The sequence below is a fragment of the Salmo trutta genome, chromosome 31 (genome assembly GCF_901001165.1).
Source record: "Salmo trutta chromosome 31, fSalTru1.1, whole genome shotgun sequence".
In the NCBI taxonomy this organism is placed as follows: Eukaryota; Metazoa; Chordata; class Actinopteri; order Salmoniformes; family Salmonidae; genus Salmo; species Salmo trutta.
The window spans coordinates 37,729,611-37,750,489 of record NC_042987.1 but is presented as its reverse complement, the minus strand read 5'-3'; the positions used below and the strand labels follow the sequence as shown (position 1 = coordinate 37,750,489).

The 20,879-nt window shown below is 44.8% G+C and overlaps 1 protein-coding gene across 7 annotated transcripts; it reads right to left on the bottom strand.

Moving 5' to 3' along the window:
• Positions 1-393: 393 nt before the first annotated feature.
• On the bottom strand, positions 394-20,674 carry ubtfl (upstream binding transcription factor, like). Of its 7 annotated transcripts, none has more exons than XM_029726509.1 (20): positions 20,652-20,674; positions 17,177-17,283; positions 16,593-16,774; positions 16,280-16,363; positions 16,004-16,159; positions 15,496-15,560; positions 15,182-15,302; positions 14,915-15,025; positions 14,359-14,480; positions 13,629-13,770; positions 13,337-13,378; positions 13,081-13,218; positions 11,143-11,304; positions 10,695-10,823; positions 8,369-8,454; positions 7,416-7,605; positions 7,094-7,141; positions 5,466-5,606; positions 1,892-1,987; positions 394-979 (listed from the first exon to the last, which is right to left on the bottom strand). In XM_029726509.1, exons 2-20 carry the CDS (start codon positions 17,235-17,237, stop codon positions 890-892), a joined length of 2,166 nt encoding a protein of 721 aa, XP_029582369.1. In that variant the 5' UTR covers positions 17,238-17,283; positions 20,652-20,674; the 3' UTR covers positions 394-889. The 7 variants fall into 7 exon arrangements, with proteins under 7 accessions (XP_029582369.1, XP_029582368.1, XP_029582370.1 ...); XM_029726508.1 differs by lacking the exon at positions 20,652-20,674 and adding an exon at positions 20,161-20,421 and having other exon boundaries at positions 17,177-17,331; XM_029726510.1 differs by lacking the exon at positions 20,652-20,674 and adding an exon at positions 20,161-20,421 and having other exon boundaries at positions 10,713-10,823.
• Positions 20,675-20,879: the final 205 nt, after the last annotated feature.

Below are 20,879 nucleotides of genomic sequence, written 5' to 3'. Positions count from 1 at the left end.
ATATTGGTAGATGTAAGTATAATTCACAAAGACAACAAAATGATCATTTAAGTTGGATTTGTATAAAGTCTTGAAATGGAAAGCTGTTGTGAGTTGAGTGAAATCACTTTGACAGAATTCAAAAGTGGCCTTACCTGCAATAGAGACCTCAAATCTTATGCAGACACATTCTTCAGAAAGGGATACTTATCTAAATAGTTGTTCAACTTTAAGCAAAATACATACAGGTATTGATTACAGCCAAAGTCAGTGGGTGAAAAAAAAATGGCTGTATTCTGAGTGGATCATCCCTTCATAAAACTATGAAATGTGCAACCAAAATGGCAGCCTAACACACCATAAGTGACAGAGCTGAGCATACCTCTCTTACATAATGATTGAAATCACACAGAATACAAGAGAAAAAAGTGCATTTTATTAGAGGGTTTCAATGGAGGGAAAGCAGCAACGGTCCTCCCTCTGCACGGACTGTCAGAGACCCATGGACAAAAAAACGGCAGACTCCTCAATATGCCCCTCCAAGTCAGACTTGTTCAAAAAAACCTAATCCGCTTAAGTTTAAAATGTCTTTCTCAAAGTTTAAAAAAGAAAGAAAATGTTGCAACAAGTTCATAATAACACCTATATAAAGGCCAAAAAAAAAAATATTGAACACGTAACAAAGCCCTGTAAAAGAGAAGTCGTCCCATTTGAATAAAGGTCCTCCGGGTCAACAACTGGAGGTGGAGCAAGACTCCTGTTTATTTATTCTCTCAGTCCCTCATTTCTCCTTGTGAGAAAGAGGTGGGAGGAGCCAACGTGCACAAGCCTTTTGATGACGCCACCATGACTGCTCCTGACTCGCGAGGAAGCGTGTCCCGCACAGACCCTCCTCTGGGGGGGGGGGGTGCTAGTCTGTGTCCGAGTCACTGCTGTCCTCTGAGGAAGAGCTGCTGGAGCCCTCAGATTGGTCGTCATCATCATCATGGTCATCGTCATTCTAGAGGACAGAGACAAGACAACAGCTGGGTCATTCTAGAGGACAGGACAACGGCTGGGTCATTCTAGAGGACAGGACAACAGCTGTGTCATTCTAGAGGACAGGACAACGGCTGGGTCATTCTAGAGGACAGGGACAGGACAACGGCTGGGTCATTCTAGAGGACAGAGACAGGAGAACAGCTGGGTCATTCTAGAGGACAGAGACAAGACAACAGCTGGGTCATTCTAGAGGACAGGACAACGGCTGTGTCATTCTAGAGGACAGAGAAAGGAGAACAGCTGGGTCATTCTAGAGGACAGACAGGAGAACAGCTGGGTCATTCTAGAGGACAGAGACAGGACAACGGCTAGGTCATTCTAGAGGACAGGGACAGGAGAACAGCTGGGTCATTCTAGAGGACAGGACAACGGCTGGGTCATTCTAGAGGACAGAGACAGGAGAACAGCTGTGTCATTCTAGAGGACAGGACAACGGCTGGGTCATTCTAGAGGACAGGACAACGGCTGGGTCATTCTAGAGGACAGAGACAGGACAACGGCTGGGTCATTCTAGAGGACAGGACAACGGCTGGGTCATTCTAGAGGACAGAGACAGGAGAACAGCTGTGTCATTCTAGAGGACAGGACAACGGCTGGGTCATTCTAGAGGACAGAGACAGGAGAACAGCTGGGTCATTCTAGAGGACAGGACAACGGCTGGGTCATTCTAGAGGACAGAGACAGGAGAACGGCTGGGTCAAATACTTGTGCAGCTTTTGATGTGGTTTGCCCAGTACAATGGAACTGATCAGATGTACACTGGAGGTAAATTAAGCGCACCTGAAATACTTTTGCATATTTTTGCTTAATGTATTTGACCCAAGTCTGCACTAAAGCATAGTGCGGATGACCCCTGGCTTGGAAAACTCACATCATCGTCGCTGTCGGAGCTGCCGGATGATTCTTCGTCGTCGTCAGAGTCTGACGAGTCCGTCTTGTCATCGTCGTCTGAGTCAGACGTATCCTGCTGTAGAGCACAGGGTCACGCCTCTACTGCAAACTCACCCGTTTACAGAACGTTGTGCATTCGGAAAGTGTTCAGACCCCTTCCCTACATTGTTACGTTACAGCCTTATTCTAAATAAAAAAAATCCCCTAAATTTACACACAATACCCAATAATGACAAAGCGAAAACAGGTTTAGAAATTTTGGCAAATGTATTAAATAAAAGCATACCTTATTTACATAAGTATTCAGTCCCTTCGCTATGAGACTCAATTGAGCTCAGGTGCATCCTGTTTCCATTGATCATCCTTGATGTTTCTACAACTTGATTGGAGTCCACCTGTGGTCAATTCAATTGATTGGACATGATTTGGAAAGGCACAACTGTCTATGGTTGACAGTGCATCTCAGAGCAAAAACCAAGCCATGCGGTGGAAGGAATTGTCCGTAGAGCTCCGAGACACAGATGTAGTGAAGGGTACTGAAATTGTTTTGCAGCATTGAAGGTCCTTAAGAATATAACAACCATCATTATTAAATGGAATAAGTCAGTCACCACCAATACTCTTCCTAGAGCTGGCCGCCTGGCCAACATGAGCAATCAGGGGAGAAGGGCCTTGGTCAGGGAGGTGAACCCCATGATCACTGACAGAGCTCTAGAGTTCCTCTGTGGAGATGGGAGAACCTTCCAGAAGGACAACAATCTCTGCAGCACTCCGCAAATCAGGCCTCCTCAGTAAAAAGCACATGACAGCCCGCTTGGAGTTTGTCAAAAGACACCTAAAGACCATGAGAAACAAGATTCTCTGGTCTGAATGCCAAGCATCACGTCTAGAGTCAACTTGGCACCATCCCTACAGTAAAGCATGGTGGTGGCAGTATCATGCTGTGGGGATGTTTTTCAGTGGCGGGGACTGGGAGACAGGATCGAGGGAAAGATGGGATACAGAGGGATCCTTGATGAAGTCCTGAGCGCTCTGAAGCAGGTTCTCAGACTGGGGCGAAGATTCACCTTCCAACAGGACAACCCTAAGCACACAGTCAAGACAACGCAGGAGTGGCTGAATGTCCTTGATTGGCCCAGCCAGAGCCTGGACTTGAACCCGATCAAACGTCCCATCCAGAGACCTGAAAATAGCTGAGCAACGACGCTTCCCATTCAACCTGACAGAGCTTCAGAGAATCTGCAGAGAAGAATGGGAGATGCACACCTGTATTTGGAGAGTCTCACTTGTAGCATCATACCCAAGAAGACTCAACTAAAGGGTCTGAATACTTAAGTAAATGTCATATTTCCGGGGTGGTTAATACATTTGCAAAAATAAAAATAACTTGCTTTGTCATTATTGTGTGTAGACTGATGGGGGAAATAAACTATTCAATCCATTTTAGAATATGGCTGTAAAGTAACTAAATGTGGATAAAGTCAAGGGGTCTGAATATCTTCTGAATGCACTATATAACCAGAGGTTGGAACCTACATTTTCCAATCGTTTCGTTCTGAACGAGAACCATTATTTTTCTCGTTCTGTTACTCTTCCAACCAGCAAAATAAAGTTCTGAACCCGTTCGAAACTGGAAAATATGAATACATACAGTACCAGTCAACCTACTCAAAGGTTTTTCCTTTATTTTTACTATTTTCTACATTGTAGAATAATAGTGAAGACGTCAAAACTATGAAATAACACATATGGAATCATGTAGTAACCAAGAAAAGTGTTAAAACAAATCAAAATATATTTGAGTCTTCGAAGTAGCCACCCTTTGCACACTCTTGGCATTCTCTCAACCAGCTTCATGAGGTAGTCACCAGGTGTGCCTTAATTTGTGGAATTTCTTTCCTTCTTAATGCGTTTGAGCCAATCAGTTGTTGTGACAAGGTTGGGGTGGTATACAGAAGATAGCCCTATTTGGTAAAAGACCAAGTCCATATTATGACAAGAACAGTCCATATGGTCAAATTAATGCAAATAAACCACTACTAAAGTACACCAATAATAAGAAGAGACTTGCTTGGGCCAAGAAACACAAGCAATGAACAGACCGGTGGAAATCTGTCAATTTTAGATTCCTGGTCCCAACCGCCGTGTCTTTGTGAGACGCAGAGTAGGTGAACGGATGATCCCCGCATGTGTGGTTCCCACGTGAAGCATGGAGGAGGTGGTGTGATGGTGCTTTGCTGTGACACTGTCTGATTTATTTAGAATTCAAGGCACACTTAACCAGCATGGCTACCGCAGCGATACACCATCCAATCTGGTTTTTGCTTAGTGGGACTATCATTTGTTTTCAACAGGACAATGACCCAACAGACCTCCAGGCTGTGTAAGGGTTATTTGACTGAGAAGGACAGTGATGGAGTGCTGCATCAGATGATCTGGCCTCCACAATCACCCGACCTCAACCCAATTAAGATGGTTTGGACAGCAGAGTGAAGGAAAAGCAGCCAACAAGTGCTCAGCATATGTGGGAAGTCCTTCAAGACTGTTGGAAAAGCATTCCAGGTGAAGGTGGTTGAGAGAATGCCAAGAGTATGCAAAGCTGTCATAAAGGCAAAGGATGGCTACTTTGAAGAGTCAAGTATATTTAGATTTGTTTAACACTTTTGGTTACTACATGATTCCATGTGTGTTATTTCATAGTTGATGTCTTCACTATTATTCTACAATGTAAAAAAAAAAGAAGAAAAACCCTTGAATGAGTAGGTGTCCAAACCTTTGACTGGTACTGTATGTAAAGATAGATACTGACATTAAATGACTTCACCAATCAGTGCGGACAGAGCTGCTTGCTGTGGAGCGGGTAAGCCATTTAAAATCGGTATAGGAAAGTCGGGGAAATGGCATTTTGCCGTAACAGCATGGTTTAATCACAATGAAAGACAAACACATTGTGCTGCCTTGAAGCGCTGGGCATCTTATTATGACGTGCATTATCTGAATTAGGTCCACAGTATTATACCTACAGAGGAGTGGCTTCTATGGAGGAACTTTCAATGTCTTTCAACTTCCAAGTTGGTTTAACGTTGGACCAGAGCCAACAAGCTTGTCTGTACAGAGCAGCACTAGAATTAAAAGCATCTTACTTTTTTGTAGTTAATAAATCCAATGTGAAATCGTGATAACTATAGTATCCTTAACCAGCATTGAAAAAGTCAATCCATTCTTCTCCCTGAACGTCAAATAACGTTATTAACTGGTTCCCATGCTTTTAAAATAACAGTTTTGTTCCCGGAACATTTCGTTATTTTCCATGAACCGGTTCCAACCCTTGCTTACAACAGCACATGGAATACACAACTATAGAACACACACACAATAGGGTAAGACAACCACCCAGACATAACAGGTTAAAACAAACATAAGCACGTTAGACACCATAAAAAAATCACTAAAATGTCAGGACCACATACAGCGCCCACATCCATGCCACCACTTCAAAATCAGAGTGCGTTAGTTAGTGTGTGTCTCCGTCTGTGTGTGAACGGCGCGGTTACCTTGGCCCGGTACGCCATGGCCCGCTTGCCCCCCCCGACCCCTGCTGCTGCGGCTCTGGCACCTACCGCCTTCCCCTTCACTGCAGTCACGCCAACTTTGGCCCCCGTGCCCCCCCGCGGCTTGGTGGTGCTCCGCCGTTTCTGCACGAAGGGGGGGTGAGGTGGAGAGAGAACGAGGGATAATGAGCAGGGGGATGGAAAGATGGAGGGGTATAAGATATCAGCACACAAACATGTTGTTTCAAGCTCAAAGCATTGATGATTAGTAGCTAGATGTTAATAGGATGATATTCTGTTTCCATGTAAACGCAGCAAAAAAAAAGAAACATCCCCTTTTCAGGACCCTGTCTTTCAAACATAATTTGTAAAAATCCTAATAACTTCACATATCTTCATTTCCCCATGCTTGTTCAATAAACAATTAATGAACATGCACCTGTGGAACGGTCGTTAAGACACTAACAGCTTAGACGGTACGCAATTAAGGTCACAGTTATGAAAACTTAGGACACTAAAGAGGCCTTTCTACTGACTCTGAAAAACACCAAAAGAAAGATGCCCAGGGTCCCTGCTCATCTGCTTGAACGTGCCTTAGGCATGCAGATGTGGCCAGGGCAATAAATTGCAATGTCTGTACTGTGAGACGCCTAAGACAGCACTACAGGGAGACAGGACAGACAGCTGATCCTCCTCGCAGTGGCAGACCACGTGTAACAGCTGCACAGGATCGGTACATCCGAACATCACACCTGCGGGACAGGTACAGGATGGCAGCAACAACTGCCCGTGTTACACCAGGAATGCACAATCCCTCCATCAGTGCTCAGACAGTCCAGCCTCTCTCAGCCTATTGCGGACAGAGGGCTTGTAGGTCTGTTGTAAGGCCGGTCCTCACCAGACACCACCGGCAACAACGTCGCCTATGGGCACAAAGCCACTGCCGCTGGACCAGACAGGAATGGAAAAAAGTGCTCTTCCTGTTGGATCGGAGGGTGAGGGCTAGTGCCATTCCCCCCAGAAATGTCCAGGAACTTGCAGGTGCCTTGGTGGAAGAGTGGGGTAACATCTCACAGCAAGAACTGGCAAATCTGGTGCAGTCCATGAGGAGATGCACTGCAGTACTTAATGCAGCTGGTGGCCACACCAGATACTGACTGTTACTTTTGATTTTTTGACCCCCCCCCTTTGTTCAGGGACACATTATTCCATTTCTGTTAGTCACATGTCTGAGGAACTTGTTCAGTTTGTCTCAGTTGTTGAATATTGTTAAGTTCATACAAATATTTACACGTTAAGTTTGCTGAAAATAAACGCAGTTGACAGTGAGAGGACGTTTCTTTTTTTGCTGAGTTTATATGTAGTTATGCTGGATGCCAGCTTGTGAATACAGATATTCACTAAGACAGTCATATCAGGCTACTAAGTCAGATAAAGCCAATTTAAATTGACAAAATGTATTTGTCAGGTTTTAAGAACTCAAGCTACAGAGAAAAGAGTAGCTACAGCCATGGAATATGAATGTAGAATAAAACATATAGCAGGAGTGTTTAGGACATTGTATATGAAGTGCTGCGTTGAGTCGCTGTCAAGAACACAACAACCTGCGTATTTGACAGTGTGAAACTCACCGTGGTGGAGAACTCTTCATAAACCGCTCGCTCCTGGGGAGAGAGAGACTGAAGGGGACAGACAGAAAGGGGGGAAGAAATTACACAAGACTGATTTCTTCCAAAAGGTGCTGTTGCTAACATTGTATCTATCATTTAACTATTTAATGATTTTTTTTTTAAAGAATACAATGCACAGGTTCTGAGTACGCGCCTTGTGTACCAATGTCTCCTTCTGTGATGCGTTTGATATTTTAAATGCTTATTTTGAGGCAAGCAACCTTGTGTGTCCACATTTCAGAAAGGTGCCTAAGAAATACATGATTTTACCTATGACCCTTACCTTGACCCATGCCTCCAGCTCAGCCTTGTACTCAATCTGCAGCTCCTCCACCAGCTTCTTGTACTTGTCCTTGTGACTCTGGCTGAGCTTGTGCCAGCGCTTGCCGATCTCCACCATGCGCTCCTTCAGACTGAAGTGATTCAGCTCGCCGTTGGTCAGCAGCTCCTGAGAGAACATCTGGTAGCCGCTCCTGTTCAATTATACCCACATAGCAGTCAATATAAACTGATGGCATAGGCCCATTAAATAAAATGTATACATATTCATACCAACAGTAGTAGTAAATAGCCTAGGATCTTCTAGGCTTAACGTGTCCGATTAAGGTGGTGAGCAAATACATGAAAAATTAGCAAAGGAAAGCAGAGGACGTTTAGGGGGGGGCAGAGGACGTTTAGGGGGGGGCAGAGGACGTTTAGGGGGGGGCAGAGGACGTTTAGGGGGGGGGCAGAGGACGTTTAGGGGGGGGGGCAGAGGACGTTTAGGGGGGGGGGGGCAGAGGACGTTTAGGGGGGGGGGGCAGAGGACGTTTAGGGGGGGGCAGAGGACGTTTAGGGGGGGGGGGGCAGAGGACGTTTAGGGGGGGGGGCAGAGGACGTTTAGGGGGTAGAAAGCAGAGACGTAAAAACGGGGATGGAGCAAAGATAAATGAATAATATGGGCCAGGATAAGCAAAGAGCAAAGAGCAAACAATACACCAGTAACGTCAATAACACTCCAATATGACAACAATACACCAGTAACGTCAATAACACTCCAATATGACAACAATACACCAGTAACATCAATAACACTCCAATATGACAACAATACACCAGTAACATCAATAACACTCCAATATGACAACAATACACCAGTAACATCAATAACACTCCAATATGACAACAATACACCAGTAACATCAATAACACTCCAATATGACAACAATACACCAGGGTCAGTATGTATTTACTCACACTGGTGGCTTCCTGGGCTCCCCTTCAAACTTGGGTTTCCTCTGGCCTGCTCCTGCCTGGGCTGTTCTCATCTCCAACAATTCCCTCTGCAGGACAAGTACAGTTCACCACACACACACACACACACACACACATCAGACCTGGGTGTACTGTACATGTCAAATACTTTCAAAGGATTCCATTTTATAGGGCAAATTAAATCAAGTGACGATCAAGTATTTGGAAGTACTTGCCATATTTAACCCATGTCAAAAAATATGGGTAATGGTATGGCTCATGAAAATTACACCCATCAAAACACGGACTGTTGATTGGATCCTCATTATATACACACACACACACACACACACATTCCAACACCGAACAAAACACACACTACATGACCGAAAGTATGTAGACACCTGCTCAAACATCTCATTCCAAAATCATGGACATTAATATGGAGTTGGTCCCCCCCTTTGCTGCTATAACAGCCTCCACTCTTCTGGGAAGGCTTTCCACTAGATGTTGGAACATTGCTGCGGGGACTTTCTTCCATTCAGCCACAAAAGCATTAGTGAGGTCGGGCACTGATGTTGGGCGATTAGGGCTGGCACGCAGTCGGCGTTCCAATTCATCCCAAAGGTGTTCAATGGGGTTGAGGTCAGGGCTCTGTGCAGGCCAGTCAAGTTCTTCCACACCGATCTCGACAAACCATTTCTGTATGGACCTCGTCATGCTGAAACAGGAAAGGGCCTTCCCCAAACTGGGGTGGCAGCGTAGCCTAGTGGTTAGAGCGTTGAACTAGTAACCGAAAGGTTGAATCCCTGAGCTGACAAGGTAAAAATCTGTCGTTCTGCCCCTGAACAAGGCAGTTAACCCACTGTTCCTAGGCTGTCATTGAAAATAAGAATTTATTTAACTAGGCAAGTCAGTTAAGAACAAAGGTAAAATAAATGTAAAAAAACTGTTGCCAAAACGTTGGATGCACAGAATCATCTAAAATGTCATTGTATGCTGTATTGTTAAGATTTCCCTTCACTGGAGCTAAGGGGCCTAGCCCGAACCATGAAAAACAGCCCGACTATTATTTATCCTCCACCAAACTTTACAGCCAAACCCAGATTAGTCTGTCAGACTGCCAGATGGTGAAGCGTGATTCATCACTCCAGAGAAGGCGTATCCAGAGTCCAATGGCAGCGAGTTTTACACCACTCCTTGGCATTGCACATTGTGATCTTAGGCTTGTGTGCGGCTGCTCGGCCATGGAAACCCATTTCATGAAGCTCCTGATGAACAGTTCTTGTGCTGATGTTGCTTCCAGAGGCAGTTTGGAACTCGGTAGCGAGTGTTGCAACCGAGGACAGATGATTTTTATGTGGAGGGATGGGGACGAGGGGTGGCTTGGAAGAGGGTAGGAGACAGGAAGGAATGGGGAGGAGTGGTGGGGAAGGAGAGGTGGCTTGGAGGGTAGGGGTGGGAGGAGGTGGCTTGGAGGAGGGTAGGAGACAGGAAGGAATGGGAAGGAGGTGGCTTGGAGGAGGGTAGGGGACAGGAAGGAGGTGGCTTGGAGGAGGGTAGGGGACAGGAAGGAGGTGGCTTGGAGGAGGGTAGGGGACAGGAAGGAATGGGAAGGAGGTGGCTTGGAGGAGGGTAGGGGACAGGAAGGAGGTGGCTTGGAGGAGGGTAGGGGACAGGAAGGAGGTGGCTTGGAGGATTGGAGGAGGGTAGGGGAGAGGAAGGAATGGGGAGGAGGTGGCTTGAAGGAAGGTAGGGGACAGGAAGGAATGAGGAGGAGATGGGTAGGAGACAGGAAGGAATGGGGAGGAGGTGGCTTGGAGGAGGGTAGGAGACAGGAAGGAATGGGGAGGAGGTGGCTTGGAGGAGGGTAGGGGACAGGAAGGAGGTGGCTTGGAGGAGGGTAGGGGTCAGGAAGGAGGTGGCTTGGAGGAGGGTAGGGGACAGGAAGGAGGTGGCTTGGAGGAGGGTAGGGGTCAGGAAGGAGGTGGCTTGGAGGAGGGTAGGGGACAGGAAGGAATGGGGAGGAGCAGGCTTGGAGGAGGGTAGGAGACAGGAAGGAATGGGGAGGAGCAGGCTTGGAGGAGGGTAGGAGACTGGAAGGAATGGGGAGGAGCAGGCTTGGAGGAGGGTAGGAGACAGGAAGGAATGGGGAGGAGCAGGCTTGGAGGAGGGTAGGAGACAGGAAGGAATGGGGAGGAGCAGGCTTGGAGGAGGGTAGGAGACAGGAAGGAATGGGGAGGAGCAGGAGGTGGGGAGGGCGACCAACATTTTGACATTTCTTCAGCACAACTGGAGAAGACAGCGGTCAAAACGTCTGGTCACTGACCACGGGCCGGTACTGAACCTCGTATCGCTTCTGGTCTTCAGCCGCCTTCTTGATCCAAGGGATCTTCTCCTTCTTCTCCATGGCCTTCCAGGCTGACTCCATGGCACTCTGGGTCTTCTTACGGTCACTCTGTAACCAGAAGACATGGAACACTGAAGATTTTTTTATATTTTTATTTTTCACTTTAGGACTGTACGGATTAAAAGCTCATTCCTAGATGCTGTACAGCATGGGACTTCAACTGGTGGTCTGCGCACCACAACTGGCCCACGAACCAATTTAATTTGACCCGCAACAGTATACAGCGTTTGTAAAAGAATATATGGTTTTGATGAGTTGTTGGAAAACAACTACTTCAATCTAAATGTGAAACACTAAAACCAGATAGAGAACTATAAAAATTAATATGGCCCTATATTAATATAAAATCATAATCCCTCTTTCTCACCCTGTACTTGGCCAGGTAGTCTCCTACGACGCCCTGTTGCCACATCTCCTCGGCAGTCTTGGGTGTCTCGGGGAGTTTGGTCCTCTTCTTGCCGTCGCGCTTCTCTTTCGCCGTCAGGCCGGAGTGTACCCAGTGCCCCTGCTCAGCTTCGCGACAGCGCTCCTGAAGGAATCCCATACAGAGACAGACCTGGTGTCAACGCATGTGGCATATACATTGTGTACCTAGTATAACTTTAAATGTAAAATCTTAACAGGTGACATAGCTAAAACATCTACTACACCCGCAATAACATCTGCTAAATGTGACCAATAAAGTTTGATGTTGACCCAACATATGAAATAGTCAGTAAACCTTCCCAGTGACTGACCAGGTGCCAAACTTTCACTGTAGCTTAGCAAGAAATAGGTTACAGTGAAGGTGGGCTAATAGAAAGACATAGCCCACCTTCACTGTAACCTAACAGTAGGGCTGTTACGGTGACTGTATTACCGCCACACCGGCTGTCACCAGTCATGACCGCAGTCAAATTTCACGTGACCATTTAGTCACATAATTAGGCTTCTCCAAGCTGCTGATTGTCATTAGTAGCCTACCAAACTTTCTAACTGCCTGGTACTCAGAAATCTATTGTCCCTCTAATCACTCTGACAACAATACAAATATAATCACAATTGTAATCGAAAATCTAATCAAACACTAAATGAGAGCCCATGAGCTCATGTTGCACAACAATTCTATAGGCTATGCAATTGCGTGAGAAAACAGAGTTTTGATGGCCTCTTAAAAAGAGGAGTACCCCATCAGCTTTCTATAGGCCAGACCTACAATATTTATTTATCAACTTTCCTAATATTAAGCACATCACTTCGTTTTACAACAGGAGTATAGCCTACCTGGCTGGGATGAAAATGAACCAGAGGAAAAGCGTCCTCCATTCGCTATTTAAGTGCAACGATTACAGGTACTGTTTTCTCCTGCCCCGGTTCTGAGACAGAATGGACCGTTATCATGCACCTAATCAAAACTAATTTCACACATTAAGTATATGTAAAGACCAGATTAAATGAAGAATAGTCTGATGGGTGACAATATTATCGCTTGTGAATGATACCCAGCATATGCCTTTCATGCAACTTTTTTCAAATCGTCATTTGAAATCGCATCATGCAGCACAACGGCCACTTGCCGCAAAAGGCATGGTTTTTATTAGAGGGCATTATGACCACACTAGGGGGATGCCGCCGCGAAATTCGAGGCATTATCAAGCACTTGTGAAATTTTTAATGAGAGACTAATGAAATGTGTGCAGCCTGTGCAAGAAAATCAAAACATATCACAACTGAAGTTGCATAAATAACTCTAAAATTAAGCATATAGGAGGACCTGTTTCTTAGTTAACCACTCAACAAAAGAGCCACATGTGCGCACTCCCTCAGAAATAGTTTGGAGAAAATATAGTTTCTATTTTACTTTATGTTCAATTGTATTCTTCATACTATAAAATAATTCCACAGAATTCTAAGCAAATCTTGCCTGCTAAATGAACTAGTGTAGCCCACAGCCATATGCCATAGCCAGATCAGGACCTAACATAAGGACAACTCTGGTATGCTAATTGACTACATTTCTTCACATCATGTTTCTTTAGACCTGTCTAAAATAAATAGTGGATTTATTGTGATGGTGTAGGCTATATTACATTTATTTATTAGACTTTTAAAAATGTAGACGTTCCAAAGGTCTGCACCTGTGGCTTGTATGGAAGCCAGGAGATGATAAATGCGTTTGTTAATTAATGGTCAGTTATTTGCTTGACAATCAACCGGCTGACAAAATTTCATGACTACCACAGTCCTACCTAACAGAAAGCCATAGCCCAGCTTCACTGTAACCTAACAGAAAGCCCACCTTGTGGCTGAAAAGGTGGTGACATACCTGTTGTAGTTTTGTGAGACCCACCTTGGCGGACGGGGACTTGGATCTGTGAGGGCTACCAACACCCCCCATGCCCAGCCGCGAGCCCCCCAGCTTCTCCTCCGTCATCACCCGGTCCCTCTCCTCCTCCGGGAGACTCTGGAGAAAGAGAACCGACATGTAGGCTGCCAGACATCCACTACTAAAACTCAGGTCAGCCAAGAATGTGTAGTGTGATATGTACTACAGTACTATGGATATATTCAGTTCTACTTACCTCGAGAAACCTTTGTAGGTCAATTTCATACTGCTTCTTTTTCTGTAGTCAGACACACCAGCACAGGGATGAAAGAGCATTGATACGATTGGTGAATGACAAGAATACAAACTTTCATCATGGCTCACCGAAACCCTTTCAAACCTTCACATTACATATCGAAACCTATAGGAGGCCAAAATAATTAAAAGCACCTATTAAAGGATGCTGTGCTGGGCCGGTCTACGACATAAAGAGAAAATACTGGTGATTCATTGCATTTCCTCCTTGAACGGAGCTGAACAAGACTGACCTGCTCGCAGCGTTTCTGAAACATGTCCTTCTCCTTCTGTGTCATCACCTTCCACTGCTTACTGCACAGCACCATGCGCTCCGTACTGGGAACATCCTTCATGTTCACCATCAGCTCGGCACAGTATAGGGAGTAACCGTTCCTGAAGACCGAAAAGCCAAGAACCTAGTTCAGCGCTATAAAATTCGACGACAAAGGTCTTTAAACTCAACAGATGTTTTTTCACTGAGAAACCAAGAGCTACTGTTTGCATAAGGATCTCCAATCCATAAATCTCTGGGGAATAAAATGCCTGAGGGCAAAAATCCCTTTGGTCTTTTCAGAACTGTCAAGAGACTGGGCCCAGAGTCTGGTATCGCTGCTGATACTAGATCACATCCTGACCATGGTGGTGTGAGCCCCACCTGGTGTGAGCCACCCTCCCCATTCTGCTACCCCCCTCTCCCACCCCATTCTGCTACCCCCCTCTCCCACCCCATTCTGCAACCCCCCTCTCCCTCCCCATTCTGCAACCCCCCTCTCCCTCCCCATTCTGCAACCCCCCTCTCCCTCCCCATTCTGCTACCCCCCTCTCCCTCCCCATTCTGCTACCCCCCTCATTCTGCTACCCCCCTCATTCTGCTACCCCCTCTCCCACCCCATTCTCCCCATTCTGCTACCCCATTCTGCTACCCCCCTCGCCACTTATATTATTGAAAGAATATTGTGCGACTCCAATCAAGCAACTTACGGCGGAGGTTTGGTTGGCCTGCCGTCGAACTTGTCCTTGAGCTGCCGCTCGGCTTTGGTGAGGACGGACTTGACGTGCTCTTCAGCGTCTGGATGGGCCTCTTGGTAGACTCTCATACAACCCTGTAGAGAACCATGGATTCAAACTTTTCAGGTGACAAAAAAACATTTAGACAATTTCTAAAGAAAATTTAAAAAATTAAAATCACTGAAATTGTCATTGATTGTGCTGTACTTCTACAAAAAGGGACAGAAATACTATTTATTTAGAATGTGCTTGCAAGGCTGCGTTTACACAGGTTGACCAATTATGATCTACTTTCCATCTTTTCCCAGAGGTGATCTGATTGAACAAAAAGACCAACTAATGAAACGTGTAAACGCAGCCTTACTCTCTAGGCAGTGTATATCACATACAAAGTGGCAAATTTGCTTGTTTCTTCTACCAGGAAAAACATTTTTTGGAGAGGATTACCAAGGTGTGTCTTGAGGCGCTATCTTTTTAAAAATTTACGAATCCTCTGAACTCCGGCACCCCTTCACCTCTAACCTCTCACCGCATAGTCTTTCTGCAGCTCCAGGGCCTTGCTGATCCACTTAAGTCTCTTCTTGTCTGACAGCTGGGACCACTGTCTCCTCAGAGCTTCCTTCAGCTCCTTCTGGCTCACCTGGTAACCCCAGAGAAAGGAACGGCATTCATCATTCACCACAAAGAATTCCAAAAGGGACATTTTCTTTTTAGGGTAAATTCATGGAAGCACAACACTTGACAGTTTCATTTAGTGAAATCCCAGACTTAGCTGGGCGGGTTCCTCTGCACTCACATCAGGGTGGAGCTTCATGTAGGTTTTCTTCTCGTGGTTGTACCACAGCTGCTGGGGCGTCTTGGGCTTCTCAGGGAGGTCCGACTTCTTTCTCTCCTCTATCAACTCCGGGTAGTCCTCTCTGGGGAACAAGAGCAAAGACGTTAAGGCAGCTGTATATGGGTGGTATACCCTTTCAACCAACAGAAAGTGATCACTTGGGTTCTTCTCAAGGAAAATGTGTCAGTTTAGGAAAGTGTTGCTTATTATTCAGCAGAGGAAGCTAATTTTGGCCACTGAAGGCTGGCTTCAACGAGACAGAAAATGCCACTCACTTGAATCGGGCCATATTCTTCTCGAAGGACTCCTTCTCTCGCTGAAACTCGGTGATGTACTTTTGCTGTTGGGGAACAGAGAATAACCCTCACGCAATTAGTTATTAATTGAAAAACGAACAAAGTTACTCCCATGTGATACATCAAGGCTGTATCGCATCCGGACGTGATTGGGAGTCCCATAGGGCGGTGCACAATTGGCCCAGCGTCGTCAGGGTTTGGCCAGAGTAGGCCGTCATTTTAAATAAGAATTTGTTCTTAACTGACTTGCCTAGTTAAATAAAGGTAAAATTATTTCTTTTTTTAATTGAAGAAGAGAGGCTGTATAGAAAGCTATCAATTCAGAAACAAGAAAAGTAAGTAATTGTTTCAGGTAGTTGTCTAGTCACAAACCACTCTGTTTTCCTATACAGTAATGTCATGTACAGATTTGGGATCTGCCTTTTGAATTAAATAAAGATTATCCCACAAAGGCATAACGAAACGGCATGGTAGACTTGACCGTCACCTTTTTCTTGTCCGGGAGCTCCTTGTATTTCTTGGACAGAATCTTGGTGAGGTCGAGGTTGCTCATCTCCGGGTGGATCTTGGCGTACTTGGCTCGCTTCTCCATGAAGAACCGGAAATACGGTGTAAGAGGTTTCTTTGGGAAGTCTGGGTGTGTCTAAAAAGGGTGGGAAACAGAACAACGGTCATTTTGTACGGTAGAAGACACGAGATTTGCAAGTATAACCCTGGCGTTTTGTGACATTTCATGGGTACAAAGTAAAACCGTATTGCCTACCTTCAATTTCTTCCCTTTGTAAGGGTTCTTCACAAACTCAATGGCATCAACTATGAGCTCGGTCATAGTCCTAAACTTCCGCACCTGAACACATAGTATCAAATGGATTAAGGCCTAAACTGAAATTATGCTGTAAACATTTTTTTTCATGGTGCCGTGTTTCATTTCGCAACAGTAAGATCTTTCCAGTAGAAAAAGAGGCTACAGACATTGCTTTCTGTAATTTGTGGCACTTCCCTCCACAGATTCAAAACAGAAAATAGATTTTTCGGCTGTTGTGATTGGCTAAAATAGTGACTTGTAATTGGCTAACCTCAGTGGACACCTTCGCCCACTTCTGTTTGCACATGTCGCCGGTGAAGCCTCCGAAGCAGACCTTCTCCCAGTCAAAGTGAGACTCGGTGGTCTTGTATTTCATGGCATCACCATCAGGCAACAGGCTCCGAATTCTCTCCAAAAGAGTGAGGCAGTCCTCCTTACTCCATGTATCCACAACTGGAGCATAGACAATCACACAACCGCACACCCCTCCATCAAGCAACATCAAAGAGCAGGTGTGTTGTTTTGTCTTGCCTTTTTTTATTAGACACAACAAACCTCAAGCTGACCCCATAATAGATAAACAACTGTCAGACAAATCTAAGTAAAATGTCAACAAACAAAAAAACACAGTGATCTTTCAATAGTCAACCAGAATTTAACACCTCAATTATCCTGACTGAGAAACCCTAGGCTACCACTATACAACTCTAAAGGCAAGAATACACCAAGAAATCATACATTTACATCCAATTGGGACACACATGATGGAAGGATCCACAAAATGACAAAACTAGAATTAGAAGATAGACTACATCTTGTGGTTGATGAAGGGGTGGTTTTGGTTATGTACCCTACCTGGTTCTGTTTTTATCTGGATGGTCTGGGAGGCAGAGGACACACTGCTGCTGCCGTTCATGGTGCAGCGTCTGTGGGCAGCTCAACTGACCCGGCTTCTAGAGATTCTGGAGAACCACAAATGCATCCAATATTTAGGGTCCAGTCTGTCCCAACTTTAGAAGAAAAAAAAACTCCTATTATAAACAAATTAACTATAGCTAAAAGTGGAAATAGCAAGGAGATAATTGTCTTTGAGCTACAGCCTATGCTAAAAACTCACCAATTCCAATATATGCGTAAAGATATGCATCTACACGAGAATGGATCTACAGTTCAAGAACTGACTCATGACGTTCCATCCAGGTGTTCTAATGTAATTTTATGGTTCCATCCAGGTGTTCTAATGTAATTTTATGGTTCCATCCAGGTGTTCTAATGTAATTTTATGGTTCCATCCAGGTGTTCTAATGTAATTTTATGGTTCCATCCAGGTGTTCTAATGTAATTTTATGGTTCCATCCAGGTGTTCTAATGTAATTTTATGGTTCCATCCAGGTGTTCTAATGTAATTTTAGGGTTCCATCCAGGTGTTCTAATGTAATTTTATGGTTCCATCCAGGTGTTCTAATGTAATTTTATGGTTCCATCCACGACTAAATGAGTTGATATGGAGAAGTTGCGCGTCTTGACAATTATTCAGCTGACAAAGCACCTTTACACCAAAGGTCAAACGTCTTGACTACAAGTAGGGTAACAAATAGGAAATGCACAAATAAGTTTTCAAAAGCTACACTTTTAACACAAAATAGCGACACGGTGTATTTCTGATACAGGAAAAGTCGGTCATGCGGATGCTCCGCCCAAGTCTACCCATCCTTTCCCTTATGAGGGAACATCGTGTACTTCTGGAAAGACTGGCACACAATCCGATTTACCGAGAGGACCGATCAATTTATTGTTTCATCGTGTTGTTTTTCAACGACAGCCGAATGGATACATCATATTAATTCGTTTGGAGATTGCTGCTTTTCGGAACGTTATTACCAAAGCGAGCCGAGCGCAGCTGACCTTTCACTGTGGTGGATAGTTTACCGAAGTGATGGCGCGGTGAGAGCAAGCTGACGTTTTTGCTTGTCAACTGAGCAATTGATAAAATGCTACAGCTTAAAATAAGCGTTGAAATACCCTAGAACAGAGTATCTTTTTAAAAATGCGAGTTAGTGCTGAGCCCAGCAATCCAAACACGGGCGTTTCCAAATTCGAAGCCTCGGTCTCGACTCCGGACGTGAGACGCAAGTGCTGTGTGCCTGCCAACCTCCTCGCCTGTCACCCCGTAGACAGGAGCGCGTCAAGGCGCTTATAATAGCCTAGGCCTATAGGCCATTTACTGTAGGCTAATATAGTCCAAATGAGCGCTATATGCCACCGTTCTTTATTCATTTTTGCGGTATGTTCTGAAAACGAATAATGCAGAATTTGCGAAACGCACGGTCCCTGTACCAAGTGGGACGCAAAGGGGCATGCAGTCATCTGGGGGGCGCATAGTTCCGCGGCCGCCGTTGGCCTTCTCTGCTTCTTTTCATCAGGCCCATACCCCTGAACTGCATAGCCTAGATAGGCTAACTAACCGCGACTGTGTCCGTCGATATTGCACCAGGCAACGGTTTTCTTAAAACCCTACGTGTAGTTAAGGCATAGCCCAATGATTAAGCTACACGATAGACCTAAATCAAAACATTTTTTCAGGTTTGAGTGCATATTTGTGAAAAAGTGTCAACATTGGGGACCGCTCGGACGCAAAACGTGACCAGGTACCGGTCAAAACACCACTCCTGCCGCTGAACCCTCTGACTGTTGTGTCTTATCAAGTAGCCTAGGCTAAGACTAATTGGATAAGGCTACATAAATACATCCACAACTGTCTCAAACAACAAATGTAGCCTACGTATTTTTAAATTAAGATATTTTCCCCCCCTTTTCCCCACATGGGGTGATACGAAAGCCCTTAAAATAGCCTATGCTAGATAATAGGCCTAAATGTAAAATGTAGTGGATGAAGAGAGCGTTCTAGACAAGGGGAAATAGAACGCTTGAACATTCCGTGGCGGAGCGATGAATCGAACTGGCAGAAAGCGCGCGCCTACCCCCGCCCGCTTCCCCCAAGCTGTGGCGCAGCTGTGCGCCCGAGCGAGGCGTCGCTTTCTCGGTGTAGTGTCATCGTGGCCCGCTCACAAGGTCAAACTTCGGGGAAAACAGATACTGCAAACTTAAAAGAAAAATAGGCCTAACGTTACATTGCATTAAAAAAAATTTTTTTTTTAAATAAATTGTCGCATCCATCTATACATCTATCGATAACAATCCTGTGAGTATTTCACAGCCTAAAACTATGAAAACATAAAATGCTACGCTCATCAGATTGCATTCACATATTTCGAGGGGCCGTGACATTACTATTTTAATGTCTTTCTATTTTGAATCAAGGCTACAGCCTTCTAAGTTTGTCTTGGGAACACCGACCGTTCTTTGCTTGCTACCCCAGTAATGGCGCCCTTATTCAGGCAGGAGTCAAAACGCAGCTTCCGCTGGCATGAAAACTTGCTACCAAACCAATTTTTCTATATTTTACACTCAGTAAATTGACAAGAAAACCACTGTAGACTCAATACCCTATTAGCAGACTGGATGTGTATAGTGCACGTGTATTTTGTAGCATAATCTAAATCGTCAATTTGTGAAAAGTCGTTTTTTAAATGTTATAATTTGGAGGAGATTGCATTTAACTGTCAATGTGGTTCTATAACTACCAAAAGCAGTAAGTGAAAAGTTCAGAAATGCTTATAAAGCTAGAACTTGCTGAAAAACAGATACGTGAGCGAACGCATCTGCTTGCTTTCGCCCCAAAGCTCTCACTGCAGAGCCGCCATGAATGTTATAAAGACTCGGGGAGACACGACTTAAAAATCGCGTTTAACGCCATCAAAACACAACTTTTCACTCACCTTTTGTGGCAGTTAGAAACCAGCGTTGTTACTACAAATCAAGGTATTCGTGTTTAATTATTTTAGGGCTGTTTTAAGTGTCGTTTTTTCAGCCGTAAACCCCGGGGAGTCAGGTCGGAACGGATCCGACAAAAGGAGCGTCTTGTTCGGTATGAAACTCCGCCCAGCGCCGCAGGGGGAGGAACTCCAAGTAAAAACATGCGAGAAAGAAGGAGACAAAGGCGGAGGCTGAAACTAAAAACATACGGCAGTATTTCATAAGAAATAGCTTGATCGTGATGCTGTAATTTATCTTTAATGAATAGCGCATTTAGTTTACACATTTTATCAATTTAAAATAATTGAGATATTTGTAGACAATTCATGAGTCTTTCATTCTTATAGAGATTATCAAGAGATTATTAAGTAATATACTTAATTCTAGCTAGACATTTATCCGCCACCCCCTTCATTTTAGCAGTGTCCATGAAGTGCTAAACCGATTAGCCTACCCTATCCACAGGTTTCCAGGGATTACAGGGCCTCAGAAAACGAACTACAGTGGGATTTGAGAGATCCAGGGATGGACAATAACTACAATTTCATCCAAGGCTCGGAATCGAAAGGCATGAGGAAATAAATGAAACGTTCAAGTAGTGTAGCTCTACTGTAGCACTAGCAAGCAATGTGTCCTGCAAATATCTAAACTCTTGTTTGCTAATGCCTATCCATAATCTGAA

Coding starts and splice junctions, on each gene's coding strand:
- ubtfl (XM_029726509.1), bottom strand. CDS start 17,237: ATGAACGGCAGCAGCAGTGTGTCCTCTGCCTCCCAGACCATCCAGATA. Junction 16,160..16,279: donor ACAAAGGGAAGAAATTGAAG/GTAGGCAATACG, acceptor CACCCTTTTTAG/ACACACCCAGACTTCCCAAA. Junction 7,142..7,415: donor AGCTGGAGGCATGGGTCAAG/GTAAGGGTCATA, acceptor TGTCCCCTTCAG/TCTCTCTCTCCCCAGGAGCG.